The sequence below is a fragment of the Meleagris gallopavo genome, chromosome 1 (genome assembly GCF_000146605.3).
Source record: "Meleagris gallopavo isolate NT-WF06-2002-E0010 breed Aviagen turkey brand Nicholas breeding stock chromosome 1, Turkey_5.1, whole genome shotgun sequence".
Lineage (NCBI taxonomy): Eukaryota > Metazoa > Chordata > Aves > Galliformes > Phasianidae > Meleagris > Meleagris gallopavo.
In genome coordinates, this window is record NC_015011.2 from 190,422,295 (window position 1) to 190,440,514 (window position 18,220).

The window sequence follows — 18,220 nt, forward strand, 5'->3', positions numbered from 1 at the left end:
GCTGCTCTGTGTCAGCAGACAGGAAACGTCCCGCTCGGGAGGAGGGGGGGAGGTACCCCATTGAGGAGCTGTGGGACGCCCCAAAAGGGGAGGAAAGGGTTGGAGCAGCGCTGCCAGCTGGGAGGATCCACTGGATGGAATCGCGGGTTGGGCTGGAGGGGCCCCAGGGAAGAGGGACACGTGTTGGATCGAGCGAGAAAACCATCGCAGAACCACAGAACGGTTTGAGCTGGAAGGGATCACGGAAGGCCACGTGGTCCAGCTCCACTCCCAATCTCTCCTCTTCTAGTTTGAAACCATTTCCCCACGTCCCATCGCGACAGAGGATCAAAAACTGCCACCCTAAGAACAGCTGTTTTTGCACACCATCCCTTTGGCGCTCACACAAACGCAGCCCTACATGGCACGCAGTTTGCCGGGCGTCTTTTTCTGCAGCTCTGAGGTCAGGCAGTGCCACAAACGGGGCTCCCTCTGCACGTGGCCATTCAGAGAGGTGACAGCAGCTCCAGCACGCAGCCCGGGCGGCGAGGCAGCCCTGCATAACCAGAGCAGCCCTCTCTACCGTGGTGATGGCACCGGGTTGGGCAGCGCTGCCCAACTCTGCTTGTGCACAGCGCTGTGATGGAGAAGGGCGTCGTGGTGGTAAAGGAGTGGCGGGAGGGTAAATACGGAACCCGTTGGCATGGCAGCACATCTCCGTTCTGTTAGCTAAGCATCTCCTTCCCCTCTGCTGAAGGAGTGGGCTACGTATAAACCGAATTAAGGAATGTTTATGTTGGAGAAGCAGGAGCTCAGACTTCCAGCTCAAAGCGTTCTGCGATGACGCCGCCACCCGTGAGAACAGCCGGAGGCGGCACGGAACGGAGACCGAGAGGTGAGAGCAAGCAGCGAATCGCAGCTCGTCCTCCAGATGGGACGGCGTGCCTCTCACTGAGCCCCCCGGATGTGTGGGTCAGAGCCACGAGCCGTGCCACCCACCTGCCTCCAGCAGCATCCTGACGCTCAGGTAGTCGTCGGCCAGCACGGCGTAGTGCAGGGCTGTGCAGCCACGGAAGCTGGCGCGGACGTTCAGGCGGTTGTTGAACTCGTCCTCCCGGGTCACAAGGACTGCAAGGAAGAAAAAAAGACCTGGGTTTGAGAGCTGAGGGGCACGACCTTCCGTCTCCGGGCTGTCCCCCATTCTCTGGGGCCCGCGGTTGCCGTCCCGTGGGCTCTGCGTGCTGCCAGAATGGGAATAATTCACAGTAACGCATTTTACAGCTGGATGGAAAGCCTGGAAGTCCCTAAGCAAATGCAATTACCCCGAGCCCTGGCAGGTTTTGTGAAATCAGACCGAGAAACTGCAAGGCTGCTCCGAACAGAAACCGGTGCTTTCTGAAGCTGATTAATCAGATTTGTTTCCTTCCCTTGAGCCCCGCGTGCTGCTGAATGCCAATGTGCACCGATACCTGTGTGCAGCTCCCTCCACGTCCAGCCTGCTTGGCCTTTCTGGGGCTAAATCCCTAATCTGGGGAAGTCAGGCTGCACGTCACCACGCGGGGCTGGGTGCTGCGCAGGGACGGGGATGCTCTGCATCAGGTCTACGGGGCAGGCTAGAAAACTTGCTGAGATGTTAGCCGTTCTGCAACCACCAAAAATCAACAGCAACAACAGCATCTGCCTGCAGGGACTGACAGTGACAGTGTTAAGAGGTCATTTCCAAGCTTAGTGACTCCATGAGTGGGCACGGAGGGGACGGGTTGGCAGTTGGACTTGATGATTTTAGAGGTTGTTTCCAACTTTAGCGACTCTTTGGTTCTACGAGTGGGCACTGCAGGGATGGGTTGGCCATTGGAACTGACAATCTTAAGAGGTCGTTTCCAAGCTTAATGACTCTCTGATTCTACAAGCAAACACAGTGGGGATGGGTTGGCCGTTGGATTCGATGATCTTTGAGATCTTGTCTGGAGTTGACATTCTTAGATGTCATTTTCAACCTTAGGGACGCTATGAACGGACGTGCTGGGGACGGGTTGGTGGCTGGACTTGACAAAATTAGAGGTCTTTCCCAACCTTAGTGACTTTCATTCGACGAGTGGACACGATGGGGACTGGCCGACTGTAGGACCTGATGATCTTAGAGGTCGTTTCCAAGCTTAACGACTCTTAATTCTACAAGCAGACGCAGTGGGGATGGGTTGGCCATCGGACTTGACAATCTTAGAGGCCGCTTCCAACCTGAGCGACTCTGCGAGCAGACGTGGTGAGGATCAGTTGGCAGCTGGACTTGGTGCTCTTAGAGGTCACTGCCAGCCTGAATGACGCTTTGATTCTATGGGGGGATGGTTGGTGGTCAGACTAGATGACCTTAGAGGTCTTCTCCGACCTTGGTGATTCCACGAGCAGACGTGGTGAGGAGGACTTGGCGATTGGACCTGATGATCTTAGAAGTCGCTTCCAACCTTAATGAGTCTTTGACTCTAGGGGTGGACGAGGTGGGGATGGGTTGGCCATTGGACTTGACAATCCTAGAGATCTTTTCTCGACTTGATGATCTTAGAGGTCGTTTCCAACCTTAATGACTCTTTGGTTCTGCGGTACGGACGGTTGGCGGTTGGACTTGACGATCTTAGAGGTCTTTTCCAACCTCAGTGACTCCGTGGTTGCAGGGAATGGCAATGCCAGCTGCTGATAAAAAGTCAGGGACTGCATCTCTTGGAAGACGGAGCTTCGGGAAGGCCAGCGGGTGCAGACTGCGGTGCTCTGCACTGCAGCCTCCACGCTCCCCCCAGAGCAGATCTGAGAAGCTGAGCCCAGAGAAGGCTGCAGTGCATACCTGATGCTGCTCCAGCCCAGCATCTCGCAGCTAATCAACCGCAGTACCTCCAGAAGATCAATTAACACCCCGGCTCCTTCCCTTCCCCGCGTCTTCGCTCCGAGAGAACTGGCCGAGTACGTCTACTTATTTATTTGTCGTCATTTCCTACCCAGGGAGGAGCAGGATAATGAACTGCGTGCGTCAGGGAAGATGAATCTGAGATACTAGGGAGCAGTGCAGTAAAGAGATTAAAGTGTTATTATTGTTGGGTTTTTTTTCCCCCATGGTCCGTTGTGACAGCTCGGCCGTCATCTGTAAAAAATGTCTCCGAGAGAGATAATCATCGGAAACTCAATAAAGCGTCAGGGGAAGCCTGCTCTGCCATCCATCACCGGGTGCCTGGAAATTTTCAGCCCTCCGTCTCCCCTTCCTGCCATCCATATAAATGTCTGTAATATATTTGGAGCGGCACCCCTCTCGATTTGGATGTTTTTATGAAAAAATATCGATACGCGAAATATGTAAATGGGTAACAAAAATAAATAAATACATAAAAAGGGGGGAAAAAAAAAAACCAAGCCCACAAAGGCAGTTTCTCTCTTTCTCTCTCTCTCTCCCCCTCTCTTTTTTAAAATGCAACTGAATTTATTCTTTTTAATAAAACATGTCAAGCAAAGAATTAATGCAACTTCTCACAGCGCGGCCTTATCTTCTCTGCACCCCAAAACTATATAACATTAGGGAGGGATGAATGCAGACAAAAACAATTAACTTTATTGGTTGATGCACTTTGCCTTAAATAAAGTCTCCGCGCATGCATTATGTATTGGCATTCCATTGCTCATTTTTTAATGTTGTTTCATGCATTTTGCATTCCTTGCTCTGATCTACGGGCGTCCCCACCTCCAGCACCACGCAGCAGCTCTACGGGCCGTGCTGAGGGATGGGAGCAGAGATCACCGCCCTGATCAGAACTTTCTCCATATTTCCAGCCTAAATCAGCCCTCACTCAGTTTGGAACCATTTCTCCCCGTCCCATCACAGCAGAGCAGGCTGAAGAGTCCGTCCCTTCTTTCCCACAGCCCCTCCAGGACCTGGGGGTTTCTGTGTTGCCAAGGACGTGGCTCAGCTCGTGTGTGGTTGGGACGGAGAGCAGCAAGGCGAGCTGGTGGGATAACGACGGGGATAACGTGGAGGTGGGGCTGGGATCTGAAACACAAGCCAGGAAAAGCTAACGAGAAGGAGCAGCCAGCTCTGTGCCACGCGGCCTCACCTACACCTGGACAATCCTCCTTCCTTGGGATCCAGTTCTAAGACCTGCACTGCCCTCCCCCGTGACGGTCAACGGGACGGGGCTCCCATCCGCGCTCTGGCCAAGAGAAAAACTCTCTCTGGCACTGCAGAACTGCAGCTCCGTGTTGTTTGTTTCCTCTCATCGGCACCCACCCTCGTACCACCCGTCTGCCCGCACCTAAATGGAAGCTGAGGTTAAACAGAAACAAAAAATGAAGGCTGTTTCTGCAAGGCAACGCAGCAGCTTCCATTTCAAAGCCAGAAAAGAGACCTTTGGGATCTGTGGAGCAGTATGTGAACAGCGTTACCTTCCAAAGAATGGAGGCCTTTCTCCTTGGCGGTCTCATAGACGCTGCTGAAGTCGTCCCCAAGGTTTGGATCTGCATTGGCCGCCAGCAGGACCTTCAGCACGCTGCCAGGAACCAGAGCACAAGTCAGGCAGAGGTAAAACGTGAGCGGTCAGTTGGAGAGAGAGCTCAGAAAGCAAACAGCGGGGAAGGGAAGGTTCTGGCACAGGGATCCTTGTGGATGCCCCATCTCTGGATGCATCCAAGGCCAGGCTGGATGTGGCTCTGGGCAGCCTGGGCTGCTGGTTGGCGACCTGCACACAGCAGGGGGTTGGAGCTGGGTGAGCACTGTGCTCCTTTGCAACCCAGGCCGTTCTGTGATTCTTTGATTCTGTGGCTGGGAGAGGAGGATGCAGGAAGGACTCACTCACACTCAGGGTTTCTGTGCTGCACCTCTGAGTCACGGCAGCCCATGGAAGCCACCCCAAAAGAGGCACCTCTTGGGTCTGACGCAGCTCAGCCTCTTTCTTGCCTATTTCTGCCCTCCAAGGAGGAAGCACCCAGCTCAGCACTTCAGAAACAGATTCCAATGGCAGTAATTACAAGGGTTCTGGAAGGAAAGCACCCGAGCGCTGCCCGAAGTTCAGTCAAACCCTCTGCCCCCAGGATCACCGCTGCAGGCAGCCCCATCTCCTGCAGCCCAGCTCAGCAGCTGCCACCCCTTCTGGCAGGGATTTCACTTGAGCACCTCCAGCCTGTGCGCATGGCGACGTGTCTCTGACATCAGCGCACGGTGGGGCAGTGAGCAGCGATGGGGCCGTGGGTGCCCCCGTTCCCAGCAGGGAATGGGACCAGAAAGCCTTCAGAGGTCCGACTCAAACCGTTCCGCGAGAGATCAGCACGAGGCACGCGTGGGAGGTTGGTGTGGACACCCTCCGCCTGCTTCTGCACCCCGAATTCCATTTCTCACCAACCCTGCAAGCGGCTTGAAGCCAGTTCATCTTTCATCTCTTTTCCTGGCTTCCAGCCTCCCCCGACAACTCGACAGCAAGGCGTTGGCTGCCATTCATCAGCCCTGACGCGGCTCTGGGGCTGACAGCTCCGCGCCGTGCCGTGCCGACACGTACCTGCGGGCTGCCCCTTGTCAGCTCGCATTTAGGATTTAACGTAAGCTTCCTTCCCATTCACCCCATAAATGCATTAGCGGGATCGAAAGGTGGTTATTTGGTTCTTTGAATACGGTGCAATAGAGGCAAACTCCTTGCTGGTACCACTTTGTCACGTACAGAGGGTGTTCCAGTGTGCAGAGCACCGTGCTGGAAGCCAGGAGACCCCCCAGCCCCTCACCACGATCGTAGAGACCGCTTATACCCACACAGAGCTCTTCCGTATCCCCACAGACCTCATTTAGACCCACGCGGAGCTCGTCCACATGGAGCTCCAGCCTCCAAGACCCCCAAACCCACTCCGAGCACGAAACCACATCCCTCAGTGCCAGAATCCCCAGGAATCAGGAATTTCTCCTCGTATCCAACCTGTCGGTCATCACGGCGCAGGTTCTGATGTTGCTCAAAGCTCTACAAAGCAGGGATAAGAAACATTTCCCTAAACTTCAGACAGCTGGGAGTTTACCAAGCCCTGATACACGACCTCTCACAGGCCACATGTGGAGCTCCAAAAGCCCGGTGCCCGACGGCAGCTCTTTTCCCAGGCTGTGACCCAGCTCCGGGGCGACAGGAGATAGGAGCTGTAGGAAGCTCTGGTCCCGGTGCTGCAGGAGGCATCTTCCCATCTGAAGCAGCTCAGCTGTGTGTTATGAATAAAGGGGTGCACTTCACATGGCCACCAGGGCCCGTTTTCCTCCTCCTGTCGGGGCTCAGCCCCTTGCGTCGGCCGCCTCGAGGTGCGGGCACGACGGCCCAGGCTGCTCCACAGCTCACCTGCGTGCTCAGCCCCAACGAGATGAGCCTTAACGAGCACGTTTCCCTTAGGTGAGGGGCAGCTGATGAATACAAATCCCTGCTGACCCCGGGGATGACTCAGAGGGCAGCGCCGCGCCGAAGTTCTCCGTGCGCTTCGATCGATGGGGGGAAAGAGCTTTTCTGCCCTTGGTGGGTGGACCAACAGATTGTTAAGGATGAAATACATACATGCACCCGATGCGGGGGTGAGGGGGGGGAGAAATCGATGGTGAGATGGTCGGACGTGGCCTGGCTGCGCTGGGCAGCTGGGGTTGGTGAAGCACGAAGTCCGGTGATCGCCATGACCGTGAGTTATCAGCACAATGCTGCCCCGAGCCGGGGCACAGCCACAGGTCCTGCCCAGACACAAAGCCCCCCGGTGTGGTTATATCTTAACTCTGTAAGGCTCAGCGGGGGCGGAGGGCTGCTGTCTGCGTGCAGGAGGTGCAGGAGCAGCCTGAGCTCCGGCGCAGAAAAAGAAGGGAGAGCGGTGATTTCAGCTCTGGCTGCGGCAGCAGCAGCACCCTGCCTCTGGCAGCGCAGCTGGGCTACAGACACTCAGCCTGCCAACAGCGGGGCTGTGAGGCCACACGTCTCACTGCAGGAGTCGGGGAGCAGCTGCGCAGCACGCAGGCTTAGGCAGGAAGGGCTGAGGGCACTCAGCTCCCTGCGGACCCTCGTAAGGAGACCTGCAGAGTGCGGAGCACCAGCAGCCCGTCCTGGGGGCTGCAGACCACGCGTGGCTCCTCAGAGCTGTGACCGACGCCGCAGGCCACGTGCAGTGCCAGAGGCACGCGGAGATCACACAGCTCTGCCGCGGGCAGCTCGGGATTCGTCGCCTGGAGTGAAAGGAGCGGAAAAAAAAAACAAAACAAAACGCAAAAAAAACCCCATCCAGAACAGATGTATGTACCTAATATAGGTGAGGAGACGGCGCCCGTCCATCATGTCGCTGCCCACGGACAGAAAGCGGCTGCAGAGGGGCGGCCCTTTGCTGGGAGTCTCAGCACGCACCCACGCAACGCCGCGCTCTTATTGCCCGTATAAACCATCCCTGCAGCACGGCTCCCTGCAGCGGTGGGGCAGGAGGAGCTGGGGCTGAGCTTCTGAGGAGGCCACCCTCGGATCCCTGCTCAAAAGGAAGGGCTGGCCGGTGCCCGAGGTGAGGTGGGAGCTGGGAAGGAGAGGGCCGAGCGTCTCGCCTCCGCCTCCAACCCCATCCCGTCCCATCCCCACTCCCAGAAACGCAGCCCCGCGGAAACCACTTGGGGTTTTCCTTTCTGAGAGCTCTGCTGCCTGCTTTAACCACGGCGCAAACCCTGCTGCGCTCTCAGCAAGCGCCGCACCCGAGCTTAATTACTGCAATTAAGTTAAAGGCGCGACGGCAGCAGGGGAAGGAGCCCCCAGCAGCGCTTCTGCACAGACCATCGATCCTCCCTTCTCACAGAGGTGTCTTTCCGGGAGGATTAGGGAACTGCTTTGCAACAGGTCTCGAAAGGCACTCTGTAAGGGACAGAACAGCAGGAAAAACCTCTGCGGGGCACCCGGTGCCCCTGCAAAACCAACCCCCGGGGGCAGCGCGCCAGGACCACTCTGCAGGCTGCTTCCAAGAGAAGAAAATGCTTCGTTGGAAAAGGAAACGGAGGCCAGCCATCCTGCTGGCACCAGGGATGGCATCTCATAGCTGCTGGCAGCTGGCAGCCATCGTCAACGTGCCGTGCTGAAATTGAGTTAAACATATGGATGTAGATGTCTAATAGGGAGAGAGAGGGCTGAGAGATACGAAGCTGAAGGACAGGGCGTGGAGATCAGCAGCAGCGCAGCAGGGACTTGGAAACGTCACCCTGCTCTGCAAGATGACTTTGGGAAGGGCAGCCTTCGGTTCCATCGCCCTGCTTTACGGTTTGATGAAGGGGTTGGAGAATAGAATCACCAAAAATGGATCCATTTTTTGGTATCTTCGCGACTCCATTCCTGGTTGAGTTCGTTAATGTGACCCGAGGATTTCCAAACGGAGGGTGCAGCTCCAAGAGAAATGAGTGGGTGGTCAATTCCAAGAGAAGTCATTGGGTGGTCAGCTCCAAGAGAAATAATTGGGTGGTCAGCTCCGAGAGAAGTCATTGGGTGGTCAGCTCCAAGAGAAATAATTGGGTGGTCAATTCCGAGAGCAATGATTGGATGGTCAGCTCCAAGAGAAATAATTGGGTGGTCAGCTCCAAGAGAAGTCATTGGGTGGTCAGCTCCAAGAGAAATAATTGGGTGGTCAATTCCAAGAGAAGTCATTGGGTGGTCAGCTCCAAGAGAAATAATTGGGTGGTCAGCTCCGAGAGCAATGATTGGATGGTCAGCTCCAAGAGCGCACGGTCAGCTTCGAGAGATGCAATTGGGTGGTCAGCTCCAAGAGAAACGAGTGGATGGCCAACTTGAAGAGACAAAATTGGATGGTCAGCTCCACGAGAAATGAGTGGATGGCCAGCTTTAAGAGAAACGAGTGCGTGGTCAGCTCTAAGAGCAATGAGTGCACGGCCAGCTCCAGGAGAAAGGAGCGGACGGTCATCTTCAAGAGATACGACTGGGTGGCCAACGCCAAGAGCAACGAGCGCGTGGCCAACCCCAATAGAAATGAAGTCTCTTCAGCAGGTTTTGCCAGGACCTCTCCTACCACAGAGGTGACCCCGGCCACCCGTGGCTGTCTGGCAGTACTTGCAGCTGTGAGCACAGCTCCATTAAGAATCTCTCGAGCGCCTGCAGTGAATCGCATCCATTGAAGCAGACGTGGACACGGAATCGTGCCCACCGAACCAGAGGTGGATGCATCAGTTTCACAAAGCCAGGGCCCAATATCCCACCCATTTCACGTTTCTGCTGCCCTCTGGGTAACGTTTCCTTAAGAACTACACCTCAAAAAAAGAAGTTTTCACATTTATATCGTTACCTACACCTTGCAGGCAGCCCAAGACCATCACCCTTCACCCAACGCATCCCATCAGAGCCACCAGCTTGGGCACCCAACGGCCCAGCTGCCTCCGTGAGCCTTTCCACCCCGTTTCAGTCCCTCTTTTTCGGTAACCAGCGTGCAGTGCACGGCCTTTCTCACCCATCCTTCTCAGCCTTTGCAAGATGGGAAGCCCCGTTCTGCTCCGTTGCTCACTTGGAATGGTCAACAGCCGTCACACTCCGCTGCTGACCATTGTGCCCTGCTAAAGGTGGGAGGCTCCGCTGCGGACCCGGGCAAACAACGGGGCCCGCTGCTGCTCGGACATCAAAGTTAAACAAACAACCACAACCCCCCTCCTCCATCCCCATCCCCAGCAGCTCCCCGAGGAGGTCACGGCTTTCAGCTTGTCATAGCACACATCAAAGTTTGCACCACACACGAACTCGGCACACGGATTGGAATCGCGTCGCCCGAGAGCGGATATTCAGCCTTTGTGCTCTGCTTTAATCCTGTGTTTTCACAAGTAATTAAGCTTTTTTGCTTATGAACTTGTGACTAAGTAAAGCGTCCCCGAGAGGTTGTAACATCAAAGCTCATTCTCCCACGTCTGGCCCACGTTTGCTGAAATTGGATTTCTCTTTCTCTCCCTCTTTCTCTTCTTTTTTTTTTTTCCCCCTTAAATGATAATAATAATAATATAAAAAAAAAAAAAAAAATCCCTAATTGAATTTAGTTGTAGACTGAATATATTTAAGAGTGCCTTTAAAAGGTTACAAGAAGCCACGGCGATCATCATGGGAACTGAGGAGGGAGGGCACAGCATTCAGCCTTTTTGCTTCATAAAGGTCGAGCATGAAAGGCCCAGCACGGCCCCAGACTGGGGGGCAGCAGCTCCCGCGGGAGCCATTGGTGGCTCCCACATCATCCCAGTGCTGCAGAGCCGCTGGGTCACAGCAACAGAGCCGCAGGGGTCGGAAGGGACCTCTGGAGATCTCCCAATCCAACCCCCCCCTAAAGAGGGTTCCCTAGAGCAGGTGGCGCTGGAAAGCATCCAGGTGGGTTTTGGGTATCTCACATATTGCATCCCTGCAACGTTCCTTCCCCGGCAGCTCCCCGTCTGTCTGTCTGTCTGTCTGTCTGGAGCTGGGGAGCTCAGCATGGGCGCAGGGCTCCAGGTGTGGCCCCTCAGGGCAGAGAAGAAGGGAAGAGAACCTCCCTGCCCTGCTGGCCATGCTCTGTGCCACGCACCCCACGGTTCCACCGGCCTTCGTGGCCACCACCACTGGCTCACAATCAGCCTGTGCTCAACTGTTGGCCAACCATTGGCCAACCAGGACGCCACTGGCCTACTTGGCCACCAGGACACACAGCTGGATGATGGTCAGCCTGTGGCCAACCACTGGTCAACCAATGACCACCCAGGACACCGTTGGCCTTCTTGGCCACCAGGACACACTGCTGGCTCACAATCAGCCTGTGCTCAACTGTTGGCCTACCATTGGCCAACCAGGACGCCACTGGCCTACTTGGCCACCAGGACACGCAGCTGGATGATGGTCAGCCTGTGGCCAACCACTGGTCAACCAATGGCCACCCAGGACACCGTTGGCCTTCTTGGCCACCAGGACACACTGCTGGCTCACAATCAGCCTGTGCTCAACCGTTGGCCAACCACTGGCCAAGCAGGACGCCACTGGCCTACTTGGCCACCAGGACACGCAGCTGGATGATGGTCAGCCTGTGGCCAACTGTTGGCCAACCAGGACACCGTTGGCCTACTTGGCCACCAGGACACACTGCTGGCTCACAATCAGCCTGTGCTCAACTGCTGGCCAACCATTGGCCAAGCAGGACTTTATTCACCTTCTTGGCCACCAGGACACACTGCTGCCTCATGGTCAACCTGTGGCCAACCACTGGTCAACCAATGGCCACCCAGGACACCGTTGGCCTTCTTGGCCACCAGGACACATTGCTGGTTCACGGTCACCCTGCTGGCCACCAGGACCCCCGGGTCCTTCCCTTCCCTCTGGAGCTCCTTTCCAAGCCACGATGGTAGATGCTGAGACAAACATACCTGGAATTCCTGCTGATGGCTGCCACCATCAGAGCCGTCCAGCCCAGCCGGTGCCTCGCGTTCACATCCGTGCCTTCCTGCAGCAACCTGGACAGAAGGGAGACAGGATCAGGAGGAGGACGTGGGGAAAGCACCCCGAGCTAACGAAGACACACAGACAGGAGCTAACGAAGCGACACAACACTTGGCAGGCACCTGCTCCAGCGCAGCCTATTAACCCACAATCTGATGACAGCTTTGAACCTTCAGGTGCAACCAGGTGGGTTTCAGAAGGAGCTCAGGTCTCCAAAGCCCGCGCCGTTAGGATGCGTTTCGCAATTTTCGTGCCCATAGAGACAAGAGATGAGACAAAAACCAAAAACCCAGAGGCACCAAATCACAGGATAACAGCTTGGCTGAGGCTGGGGACCCCTCTGGGTCCTTCTGCACCCCACTGAGCCCCAGAGCACAGCACCCAGCCCCCCGTGCAGGCGCTTTCTGGAGCTCCCCGAGGAGCAGAGCGCACTCTAGGCAAACCTTCCTCTGCTCACAACTCCCACCACCCCAAATACGTTCCCGCAACCCTGAAGTTATTTTCAAGCAGGACTGAGGACCCTGAGCCCAAGGAGGGAAGGAGGAATCCTGCAGCACGGAATAAAGGAACAAAACGGTGATGGGGAGCCTTACTCCGCAGCTGCTGAGCGTGGCTCTGAAGGCCACGACGAAAGATTCATGCTCATGTAACAAATTAAAATCTTAATGACCAAGAGCTCTCTGGCAGCCGAGCACGGAGGCTCCATAAAGGTGTGATACCACGAGGGGCCAGCTGGGATAACATCCTTCTGCTTCCTCCTCCAGCCCCTTAATTGAGGAAACAAAAGCCTGCATGCCTGCAGCGCGCAGCAGAACTCAGACAGCAGGAAAGGAGAAACTCGGACAGCAGGAAAGGAGAAACCAAGCAGGAGCTCCTGACCCTGGGACGGGATAGGACGCACAGCTGGCGGCAGATTGCTATCTCTGAGCCATCAGTGCGTGCACCCACAGCCCTGTGGGTCACAGCCATCCCACGGCCCCGTCCAACGCACGCTGCAGCCCATCTGCGTGCCCTCGGGCAGGAGCAGCCCCCCTGGAGCAGCACGGAGGAGGGATGGAGGAGGAATTCCTGGTGGCCATCGGGACACATCGCGCCTTCCTGTGCTCCAAAGCCTCTGGGAAAGGCTCCTGTGCTCACCAAAGGGCTTTTTCCCTGCACAGTGTGCACTGGAGGCTCAATGACCCCCATCCTCAAACCGAAATGAGATCCCGAGCGGGTCTGACTGCGCAGCTGTGAGAGCAGAATAAATTAATTAATCGGGCGGTGTCCCGTTCAGAAAGCTGGGCACGGTGGACCAGCACACCCGCACCACTGACATTTCACTTTGGAGCCGCGTTCCCGCTCTCCCTGCATCACGTAACACATCTTCCACGCGCTGCATTCCACGCTGGGGGTCCGTGAGCTCCTACCCCCACCCCCCCCCCGATTTAACGATAGGACAATCGATAAAGCGACGACCGCCGCTCAGACCCGAGACAGCCAAACGTCTTTAGCAGCAGGAGATGCCTGCTAATTGAATCGAGCCGCGCGATCGATGTTTGCTTGGGATGTTTGCCCACGTTTTAACCAAACACCACCCAGGATGCTCGCTTCTTACTTAGCAGGCAGGCCGTTTTTCTTGCAGCTCTACCAGCATCGCTTTCGGCTGCAGGAGCCGCGCTGCATCCCGGCTGAGAGCACGGCCTGCTTTGCGATCCTGGCGCCGCACGGCGTTGGGAGACGCTGGGTGAGCAGCGCACAGCAGCGCCGGAGAACCGCGCGTCGCTTTGGTGCACAGCGAGCTGCCCGCAGGATGAGGGATCTGCTGCAGCACGCAGCCTGGAGAGGGGCCAGGCCGACGCAAGTCGGGTTTAAACACGGAAACTCCATCCTTCAGAGCGTCTCGGATTTCAGCTCAGAACGGGATTTCCCAATCTGAGCCAGAAAAACAGCAGCGAGCGCATCGCCGTGAGCCGCGGCACACACCACGTTTAAGCACCACGGCCTTGTTGGCTGCACTGGAATTTGCTGCCGGAGCTTCGGGAGAGAGTTTTGTGAGCTCCTCCACCCATAGAGCTGCGGTGCTTTGATCCAACCCGCAGAGAAAGGAGGCCCGTGGGGCTGCGTGCTGCGGCCCCGGCACAGATGTGCCTCTATTCAGCCCTCGGTCGGGGTTCTGGGTGAGCGGCTGCGAGCTGACACCGAGCCCAGAGGGCATGTTTGAGTTTGTGCTCAGCGCCCGCCCTCCTGCCAGGTGGAGGAAGAGGAAGCTGGAAACTTGAACTCCGGCTGACAACAAAAGCTTCTGTTGGTGCTGGCTGCTGACGCCGCTCCCCGCAGCCCCTTCTGCTCCATATGTCGGAGCGCGGGGCTGGGGGAGCAGCTCTGCAGAGTGGGGAGGGAAGGGAAGCCCCCAAGGGAGCAGCGTGGAAGCGCTGCAGCCCCGCTGAGGGCAGAGCTGTGCCCGCAGATGCGTCCCGCGGCCGTTCCTCCTTGAGATGGGTTCTGTCCCCGGGTGCTGAGACAGGACAAGCATCACCGCAACGAGGGCAGCTGTTGGAAATGGGAGTTTCTGAAGGGAAACCAGACCAAGAGAGGACAGCAGAGCTGTTCGGAAGCAGCGCTGGTTGTGCTCATCTCCCACCGACCTCAGCCCGCACGGCTCCGCTTGGAGCTCTGCCGGCCCCTCACCACCTCTCAGCCATCCAAACGGGAAAGCTGAGCTCGCACGCATCTGGGGCAAACCTTAACCATATTGGGCAGCTCGCACACAGAAAAGGGACTTCCAGAAATGCAGCCCTGGACTGGTTTGTCCCGGGAGGTGACCAACAGTTCGTGGTTACGCTGCTTTTAACGTGTAGAGGGTTGGGGTGAGGACAAGCAGGCAGCTGAACTGAAAAGGGCGGCTTCCATTTGTGCAGCACGGAAAAACCAGGTCCTGTACAGCATGGAAAACTGAGGTCTTGGCAGCTGCTCCCCAGTTTGTGCAGCATGGAAAACTGAGGTCCTGGCAGCTGCTCCCCAGTTTGTACAGCATGGGAAACAGGTCCTGGCAGCTGCTTCTCAGCTGGAACGCACGCACAGCAGCCCTGCCCTGAGCGTGGGGAGCACGGAGCATCCCTGCTGCTGCTCTGCCTGGGCAGGCTCACCAATCAGCCAGACATCACTAAGCAGCAGCTTCCTGCAATTAGGAGCAGCAGAACCCATGTGCCAATTAGCTGCACGCCAATATCCTCCTTTTGGCCCTTGATCCAGGCCAGAGCTCAGCCCTGGGCTGCTTCCTTTGAGCCTCCCCCGGCTGCGAGGAGCAGCTGCGGCCCCGGGGGTCTCCTCCTGCCACAGAGCCCCCAGGCGCGGGGGGCACAGCGGAGACGAGCGTCCGCTCCCATCCCACGCAAGCTTCCAGGCCACCAAAAAGCTCCCTGTGTCCTTTCATCTCTAGGAATCTGCTCACCTGTTGACTTCCGAAACGTTGTTGATCCTGGCGGCTTCCAGCAGAGCATCTTCTGTAAGCAAAAGAGAGAAAATGAGTTAGGAGACGCTCAGAGCGTCAAACGACGCAGGTCGGGAAGGATCCACTGCTCCAATTCTGTTTGCCGGTTGACTTCGGGCAGCCCTGCTGTTGGCACCGGGCTGGGAGAAATCCGGGATGGACGGTCAACAAGCGCAGGGCTCGGAAGCACGGGACGGGGCTGGCTGGAGGCGAGGGGAAGCATCGCGCCCAGGCGCCGCAGCGAGGGAGCATCTGGGCCAACAGCTGCGGAAACCAAGCTGGCAGCAGGCAGCAATCAGCCTTCAGGCAGAGGCTCCCGACGGCGGCAGGAGGCTGAGCGGGACATCTCCTGGCTGCAAGGGGAAGGACAGCATCCCGGCCCTCGTCCCCACAAGGGACGGATCTCCCCAGCAGCTCGCTGCGCGTCGGCTGCGGGTTTCCAAGCTGCAAACCTCGGTGTTTCTTTTCCTCTGTTGCTCCGGGACGGGGCGGCAGCTCTTGTGCCACGCCGGTTGTCACGTGCAGCTCATCCTGCACCCGCCTCGGCACAGCTTCCAGCGGGATCTCCATGGCTCAGAGCTGGGGAGCTCAGCGCTGGGCGCGCTGCTCCACCTTTGGTTTCACCAGGGCAGAGCAGAGGGGAGGAGAGGAGAACCACTCTCACCCTGCTGCCCACGCTCTGGGCCATGCCCCCAGGGGACCATTGGACTTTTTGGCCACCAGGGCACACTGCTGGCCCATGGGCAGCCATTGCTCAACTCCTGATGAACTGCTGGTCACCCATTGGTCAATCATGGGTCTTTTTGGCCACCAGGGCACACTGCTGGCCCATGGGCAGCCATTGGTCAATTCCTGATGAACTGCTGGTCACCCGTTGGTCAATCATGGGTCTTTTTGGCCACCAGGGCACACTGCTGGCCCATGGACAACCTTTGCTCAACTCCTGATGAACTGCTGGTCACCCATTGACCAACCATCGCTCTTTTTGGCCACCAGGGCACACTGCTGGCCCATGGGCAGCCACTGGCCAACCACTGGCCAACCATTGGCCAACTACTGGTCAACCATTGCTCTTCTTGGCCACCAGGGCACACTGCTGGCCCATGGGCAGCCATTGGTCAATTCCTGATGAACTGCTGGTCAAACACTGGTCAACCATCGCTCTTTTTGGCCACCAGGGCACACTGCTGGCCCATGGACAACCACTGGCCAACCACTGGCCAACCATTGCTCTTCTTGGCCACCAGGGCACACTGCAGCCTCATGGGCAGCCATTGGTCAACTCCTGATGAACTGCTGATCACCCATTGGTCAATCATGGGTCTTTTTGGCCACCAGGACACACTGCTGGCCCATGGGCAGCCATTGGTCAACTCCTGATGAACTGTTGGTCACCCATTGGTCAATCATGGGTCTTTTTGGCCACCAGGGCACACTGCTGGCCCATGGGCAACCATTGGCCAACCACTGGTCAACTGTTGGTCACCCGTTGCTCATTCTGGTCGCTAGGACACAATGCAGCCTCATAGGCAACCATTGGTCAACTTCTAACGAGCTGCTGGTCAAACACTGGTCAACCATCGCTCTTTTTGGCCACCAGGATGCACTGCTGGCCCATGGCCAACCACTGGCCAACCACTGGTCAACTGTTGGTCAACTACTGGTCTTTTTTGGCCACCAGGGCTCATGGGCAACCATTGCTAACTCCTGATGAACCATTGGTCAACCATGGGTCTTTTTGGCCACCAGGACACGCTGCTGCCTCATGGGCAACCACTGGCCAACTGTTGGTCAACTGCTGGTCAAACGCTGGTCAACTTCTGGTCTCTTTGGTCACCAGGACGAACTGCTGGCCCGTGGGCAACAACTGACCAATCACTGGCCTTCTGTTGGTCAAACGTTGCTCTTCTCGGCCACCAGGGCTCATTGTTGCCTCATAGGCAACCATTGCTCAACCAGTGATGAGCCTCTGGTCAACTACCGGCCTTTTCTGCTGATTCATGGGCAACTTTTGGCCAACCACTGACCAATTACTGGTCACCCATTGGCCAACCATTGCTCTTTTTGGCCACCAGGGCGCACTGCTGGCCCATGGGCAACTGCTGCTCAACACCGGCCCACTCTCGGCCAACTATTGGCCTTTATGGCAACCAGGCACACTGTTGGCTCACAGTCACCTTCCTGTGGTCAACAACTGATCAACCATTGGCCTTCGTGGTCACCAGAGCACACTGCTGGCCCATGGGCAACCGCTGCTCAACTCCTGATGAACTGCTGGTCACCCATTGGCCAACCATTGCTCTTTTTGGCCACCAGGGCGCACTGCTGCTCATGGGCAGCCATTGCTCAACTACTAATTAACTGTTGCTCAACCACTGCTCACCCATTGGTCAACCATTGGCCTTCTTGGCCACCACGGGACACTGCTGCCTCAAGGGCAGCCATTGGTCAACTCCTGACGAACTGCTGGCCAACCATTGGTCAACTATGGGTCTTTTTGGCCACCAGGACACACTCCTGCTTCATGGACAGCCATTGGTCAACTCCTGATGAACTGCTGGCCAACCATTGGTCAACCATTGGTGTTTTTGGCCACCAGGGCACACGACTGCCTCAAGGGCAACCATTGGTCAACTCGTGATGAACTGCTGGCCAACCATTGGTCAACTATGGGTCTTTTTGGCCACCAGGACACACTGCTGCTTCATGGACAGCCATTGGTCAACTCCTGATGAACTGCTGGCCAACCATTGGTCAACCATTGGTGTTTTTGGCCACCAGGACACACTGCAGCCTCATGGGCAGCCATCTAATTAACAGTTGCTCAATCACTGCTCACCCATGGCTGTTTTTGGCCACCAGGGCACATCTGCTGCCTCACGGGCAGCTGTTGGTCAATTCCTGACAAACTGCTGGCCAACCATTGGTCAATCATGGGTCTTTTTGGCCACCACGGGACACTGCTGCCTCAAGAGCAACCATTGGCCAACCACTGGTCAACTGTTGGTCAACTATTGATCTTTTTGGCCACCGGGACACACTGCTGCCTCACGGGCAGCCATTGCTCAACTACTGACCAACTACTGGTCACCCATTGGTCAACCATTGCTCTTTTTGGCCACTAGGGCACACTGCTGCCTCACGGGCAGCCATTGCTCAACTACTGACGAACTGCTGGCCAACCATTGGTCAATCATGGGTCTTTTTGGCCACCAGAGGGCACTGCTGGCCCACGGACAACCGTTACTCAACCACTGCTCCACTGCTGCTCAACCTCTGCTCTTTCCGGCCCCCCGCTGCCTCACGCACAACCACTGCAGGC

The 18,220-nt window shown here is 56.7% G+C and overlaps 1 protein-coding gene across 2 annotated transcripts; it reads right to left on the minus strand.

Moving 5' to 3' along the window:
• Positions 1-27: 27 nt before the first annotated feature.
• Positions 28-15,007, minus strand: CLPB (caseinolytic mitochondrial matrix peptidase chaperone subunit B). 2 transcript variants are annotated; one of them, XM_010706318.3, is made up of 4 exons: positions 14,860-14,997; positions 11,354-11,440; positions 4,399-4,502; positions 28-1,107 (listed from the first exon to the last, which is right to left on the minus strand). In XM_010706318.3, the coding sequence occupies exons 2-4, from the start codon at positions 11,380-11,382 to the stop codon at positions 953-955; spliced, it is 288 nt and encodes a 95-aa protein (XP_010704620.1). In that variant the 5' UTR covers positions 11,383-11,440; positions 14,860-14,997; the 3' UTR covers positions 28-952. The 2 variants fall into 2 exon arrangements, with proteins under 2 accessions (XP_010704620.1, XP_010704619.1); XM_010706317.3 differs by lacking the exon at positions 28-1,107 and adding an exon at positions 3,550-4,006 and having other exon boundaries at positions 14,860-15,007.
• Between the last annotated feature and the right edge of the window lie 3,213 nt (positions 15,008-18,220).